The sequence below is a fragment of the Pteropus medius genome, unplaced genomic scaffold (assembly GCF_902729225.1).
Source record: "Pteropus medius unplaced genomic scaffold, Ma_sr-lr_union100, whole genome shotgun sequence".
In the NCBI taxonomy this organism is placed as follows: Eukaryota; Metazoa; Chordata; class Mammalia; order Chiroptera; family Pteropodidae; genus Pteropus; species Pteropus medius.
Genome location: NW_024343732.1, coordinates 2671256 through 2677255, shown reverse-complemented (window position 1 = coordinate 2677255; position 6000 = coordinate 2671256). Strand labels below are relative to the sequence as shown.

General features: G+C 49.3%; 1 protein-coding gene across 11 annotated transcripts in view; it reads right to left on the bottom strand.

Moving 5' to 3' along the window:
• Positions 1–1513: 1513 nt before the first annotated feature.
• GATAD2A (GATA zinc finger domain containing 2A) overlaps positions 1514–6000 on the bottom strand; it is an 86455-nt gene continuing 81968 nt past the window's right edge. For 8 of the 11 annotated variants that reach the window (XM_039867976.1, XM_039867977.1, XM_039867979.1 and 5 more), the window contains 2 exons: positions 5577–5772; positions 2747–3380 (listed from right to left, as the gene is read on the bottom strand). In XM_039867976.1, coding sequence (XP_039723910.1) covers positions 3250–3380; positions 5577–5772 — 327 coding nt within the window. In that variant the 3' untranslated portion in view covers positions 2747–3249. Of the gene's footprint in view, positions 3381–5576; positions 5773–6000 lie in introns of all 11 variants that reach the window. The other 3 variants (XM_039867973.1, XM_039867980.1, XM_039867982.1) reach the window with 1 other exon arrangement.

Below are 6000 nucleotides of genomic sequence, written 5' to 3'. Positions count from 1 at the left end.
TTGGAACTTCTATTCTGGTTTAGTGGTCAACTTTTACATTATCAAAGATTTAGTCACAATAAATACAAGTGACCCCCCCTCAAAAAAAAAAGCCACCTCCCAAATACCCTGCACTAGTGTAACCGTTTATTACACTTTTAAGGATTATAAAACAGCTGTCTAAAAAAGCTCAGTCCAAGTCCTTTAGGCAAATGTTATATGCAGCATAACTTGGCATCAAAGAAAAACCCTGTGGCAGAGCAGTAAGGACCACCTTTTCTATTTACACCCCTGTGATGAGAATGTTTATATTACTTGTACAAAAAACTTCATGTCTCTCCATCCACTGGAGTGACATGTGGGACATATAGCAGGGCTGCACTCAGTTGCCTCTTTCATTTCCTCTGCCCTGGGGCGAGATTTTTACTTCTTAAGAGGACATACAGGACTAAAGGCACTCTGGAGAAGGATCATCCTTGGCCTTGCTTGTCAAAGGTGTGGGTCCCAGCATCACAGTTGGAATACTGAGACCAAAGTCCCCATGACATTGACAAGATGGCCCAGAGCCATGGATGGCTCTAAGGGGACATGTGTCTATCTGTGCACATACATGTGCACTTGGCCATTTTAAACCTGCTCTCCCACCAAAACAGGGAAGGAATAAGCTTTGTAAACTCCCACCCCACTCCACAGAGTGGCCATTTTAAGTTTCTAGTTGCTGTCAGAGGTTTGCGTCAGATAACAAGGGGCTATTATAAATTGCCATTTGGGCCTGAGGGCTCCCACATTCTCACTGCTCCTCGGAACCAGGTCCTCTCAGACCCAACGCGCCCATGGGGAGACGAGGCCCCAAGCACTGTAGCAGATCTTGAGTGGGGTGAGCTTTGCTGCTGGAAGAACACCCTTAATGTTAACATCCTTTCCTAGTATATTCAAACCCCACCTAGAAAGAGATTTAATAATGTCTTTCCTGTAGGATCTTAAAGTTTATCACACAACCACCCATTTGGAGATTGTTACAGAAGTTACACCGCAAAGGGAGAAACTAAAGAAAAGCGGGGGAAATTTGAGACAGTAGAATGAACTAAATATGAAAGCTTCTCAAATTCTTGTCCCTTCTTAAAAAGCTATGTTTCCAGCACAGTTAAGTCATCTCTGATGAGAACGTGCTTGGGAATGCTGGGCTGGAGAAGGCAGAACCAGAGCCTCACTGTCCCATCCTCCGCCAGAGGTGGTCTGGCAAGGAGAGATGAGGTGGAGAGGGGAGGAGAGGTGGTTCTGGAGTGCAGTGATAAGCCAGGTTTTGGTGGGACTTGGGGGCAAACATGTGCCCCCCAGTCACAGACCCAGTCAACCCTGGCTGGAAAGTGACAACCCTACAGCATCCCACCAGTGCAGAGGTGACGTTGGCCTGGACACCTGATTCTGTTACTACCTAGGACTGAGGCCTATTTGCTGGGAGTGGCCAGCTGAGCGCTCCTTGTTGGAGGATTTGGAGTCTGGCCGGTGTCACTGAACAGAGAGGGCTAACAGCTCAAGGTAGTATAAGACAGATATTTATTTGCCAGGCACACAGAAAAATGCGAGGAATAGAAACGCTTGCATACTTTTGAGTTTTTGGTGTAAAATCACACCCTTTCCCCCCACTCCTGAATGTCAATTTCCCTCTTTCCCCCCAAATCCCTGGATCTGGTAATGAAAGCCACCCTTCCCTGCCCTCCCCTCCTTCAGCCCATCTAGTCAAAACAAAAATCAATGAGAAATTTGGGGTTTTACACAACAAAAACTTAGAACATTTTGCAAAACTAGGTCTTCTACCTAGGTCTTCTACCGCATGTCAAAAATGTTTTCTAAACACTGATATTCACACAACATGAGAGAGGGGGTTAAATGAGCCTTTATTAGAATGTTGAAGCAGTGTGTTCGAAGAAGGCGGCCCTACAAAATAAGGGTTTTAAATTAAGTCCCTAACTGCATGGACAGGAAAACCAGGACTGGGGCTGAAGTGGGGAGCGGCATACTCCATCTCCACAATGACACATGTGCATGCACACATGGATGCCCTTGCATCAGCATGGAGCCAGCCCCGTGTACAGCACACACAGGACAGCTTCTGCCTTTCCTCATGGAACCAATTTTTAAGGAGTGGGAGAAACCAAAATGAAACACAACTAAGAGCAGACCTGATCCTTTGTAAGACATTTCTGTAGACTCTAAAGAGGATTAAAAAAAAAAAAAAAGTCCAAAGGCGAACGCTGGCGGCATGGCCCTGCTTTAAGGGAAAGTTCTAAACTAGACCCAAACGGAAACCCTGAAGTCTGTGGCGGGGGAGGGATGCCTCCCCACCTGATACACCTAACGGGAGCACAGGCCAGGGCAGCTTGGGATGATGTCCATCAAAATAAGTAGGAAAAGAAAAGGAAAAAATTTAATAAAATAAACCACAACAACAAAAAAACACAACAGCCTGCCCCTCCAACTTCTCGCTCAGGCTCTGGACGTTGCTGCCAGTTCTCTCCACCCTCCTCCGTAGGCAACGGCACAGCTTCCAGGATCCCGGGCTCTGTAGCTGGGTCTGGGCTGCAGTTTGTTCTTCTGCTAAGTGTGGGAGGTCGGGGGTTTCCTGGATGAGCAGCAGCACAGGCCTTCCGCTGGAGAGAGCGAGGGCTGGTTGCTCATCGGCCCACCCTCTGGGTCATGGGGGCCGTGCTTGACAGAACCCCTGGGTCTGCACGGTTTACTTAAACTCCATCATTGTGAGGTGATTAAAAAAAAAAAAATCTGTCAACCTAGAGATTGCCGTGAAGGAAGGCAGTCAAAGATTGGGAAGCTAAGACGGGAAAAAGCAAAAACAAAACAGAATGCTCCGCTCAACTTCAGAAGCCCCGGCGCCAGTCTTGCCCTAGTGTGTTGTGTCACAGTGTCCAGGCTGCCTGTGCGCCTTGTGGGGGCTGAAGGGGAGGGTGGGAGCAGAACTAGCCCCCGAGGTCCGCTTTTCTGCTGGTGTTGGGCAAACTAAAGGCAAAGAAAGGAGGAAAGCCCACGGGAAAGGTCCCCCAGTGATAATCCTCATCCACCTGTGAAGCAGCCCCGCAGCCGTGATGAGACTTTGTGGCGACAAGACTTCGCAGCCAAGAACGGAGCTCTTGCTTCTGCAGCACGGCTGACGCTTGCTCACTCTCTCAGGGAGCAGGGTGTCTTCCTGAGCGGAGGGTGGTGGGCCAGGTGGGAGGGAGGTGGGAGCCTGTTCTCCATTGGGCCAGGCTCACACTATTTCCACGTGGCCGACTGGGGGATGGAGCGTGGCGGGATCATGTCCAGGAGGTACTCCCGCTGGCGGTCCACCGCGGAGGAGGTCTTGTGCACCGCCAAGCTTGGGCTGACAAATGCAAGGGCCCCACCTGCAACAGAACAGAGCAACATGCTGAGATAGCTCCGGTCAGGCAGAGACTGCCAAGAGGACCCCAGCCTCAGCGGGGCCAACGGAACTTGGGTGGTTAAAATCCCAGTCTCAGACCCAAAGAGAATTTATGAAATAACTCAATCACCTTCACAATGTTCCCAGACTCTGCCATGGTAAGAGATTCCATCAGCTCTCTGAGGGTTTGTAAACTGAGGTGTTCACCACAGTGCAGTTTAGAACAGTGAAAAATCACAAATGACTAAACTGGGAAACTGGAAAATCAGTATGATGGAATACTATGCAGCCATTAAAGGTGCTAAGGTAACATTCTCTCAAACTATTCAGAGGGACACAGACTGGTGAACACGGCATGATTCCCTCTGTAGGACACTAGACACACATGACACTCAAGTGAAGAGGCAGATTGAGGAAAGGTCCTAAGTGCTACATTTGTTCTTTTGGGGTAGAAAGTACCCGCCATTGCCATCACCCTCTCTTTTTATATTCTCCAAATATCTCCAATGAACAAGTTTCACTTTAGTAACTGGAAAATGAAGAAATGACCCCGACACATAAACACACTAAGGTTTTGGCTGGCCTGGCATAAGGACTGCCCTAGATCCACAGCTACAGCAAGGCCCCCCAGAGTCACTGCATTACTCCAACAGTACTTCGGATGGACGTTGATATACTTTGTGGAACAAGGTCCTGAGGTCAAATGCACTCGGGAGCCCTCCTTGAGCATTTGGGGCAGCACTGCCAACGAGATCCCACCCAGTTTTCCTCAACTCACCACCCAGAAACCCAGGGTAACCGCTGGCAAAATTCTCCTGGGAAGTGAAGCTTCTAAGCCTTGACACTTTTACCTCTGACCCAACAGTTGAACACAGCAACTATTTATTCCTTCGGATTCCCTTTCAAACATTACCCTTTAGTGCATACATTGTTTTCAAATGGTTGCTATCACTTACTTCATATACCTTCAAATTTCCCAGGAAAGGAATTCCTGACCAGCCTGTGAGTTCTTAGTTGTATCTTACCCACACTGAGCAAAAGTCTCTCTGCTTGTATTGTTTACAAATGCTCGACTCTCCAGGTGGCCCTAATTCTTCTGTAGTTGGACAAACGTTCTCCCTTCCCTGAGCTCCTCTCCTGAGGGAAGCTCTGAGACGTGGGCATGTCTCTAATCCATGGTCAGCTGCGTGCACAGTGGGCTCCTGTGTTTCACATTTGCATAGACAGGCCAGCTTTCCCAAGTCTGACTGGGGTCTATCATATGATGGCGCCCCTTCTTCCTACAGGGGTGTGGCAGGTACTCGTTCCCACAAGGAGTGCTCACTCCTCTTCATTCAGCCTTTTATGCCTACCGTTCACTTTCCCATTTCTGATGGACACAAGAAATACCCAACTTTCATCTTAATGCCAGCATATAAATGACATAATACTGTACACCTAAAACTAACCAATGTCACCCCAATAAATTTTAAAAAATAATAAAATAAAAAACAGAATGACCGAGGATGGTGGTAGGACTGTAGAAGGCTGAAAATCCTCCACCTGAGGGTCTCCTGAGGGTCTCCTGGGTCGTTCTTCAGAGGCCTTTGCTGCCAACCTCAATTAAAATCTCAGTCTCCACCCCAGGGACACTCTTCCCCTCCCTGCATTCTTGTTTTATTCACACTTTTCACCACTTGACCTATCCAAGGTAGAAGGTGGAAAGAGAATATGCCATAAAGCAGGGAATAAAGGACACTGGCTGAGCAAGTAACAGAGTTAGTGCAGCAGGAAAGGCAAAACCTAACACTAACAGGCATTCCTATGGCGGAGGGGAGGGGGCGCACATGAGTTGTCAAGGTGAGCATCTACGGTGACAGGAGTCCACTGAATAGCAGGGGTGACAGTGCCTGAACTGGGTCTGCCCTATGTTTCGGGTCAAGGGCTGAGAGTTTTGGTACAAAGCGTGAAGATAGCGAGGGCAATCAGCATCTACCCAGGGCTGGCACTTGCTCAAGGTGTCCTATTTAGTAAACAAAAGAGATTCTGCATGAGGGTCAGGGAGCAGGCCTGGGAGTTCAGGGCCCTTTGTGCCATTTCCCTTCAACCTGTGTGTATGCACATCTTCGTTAAAAATAAAGAAGGGATGGACCCAACCATGGCAAGATCCCTACTTCTGAGCCCTGCAGAGGCCACCTACCTGTACTCAGGGGTGCCTTCTTCCAGTTGGAGGTGGCATTGCTCTTGCCGGCACTCACGGCTCTCTCGGAATGTCTGCCGGTCCTGCTGACGAGGGCTGTGGCTGAGGCTGCATTCTGCAGTTTGGGTGACTGACTGAATGTGTGCAGCACGCTTCTGGGTGTCGTGGCCGAGCCCCGGGACAGCTGGCTGGAGGCCTACAGTGGAGAAGAGGGTGTGATGGCTCACGTGGGGAAGGGGGCGCAAAGGGCGAGACGCTCAGTGCAGCCTCTCCTTGCTCTGGCCGACCTCTTCCCACCCACATGGGGTCCCTAAAGTCCAAAATCAGGAGACCAGGTAAGTTATACCAAGAGGGGAGGGGAAGGAAATAGAGACAGACAGACACGCAGGCAGCTGACGTGGTCACAGTCTGGGGTGGAGGGCTG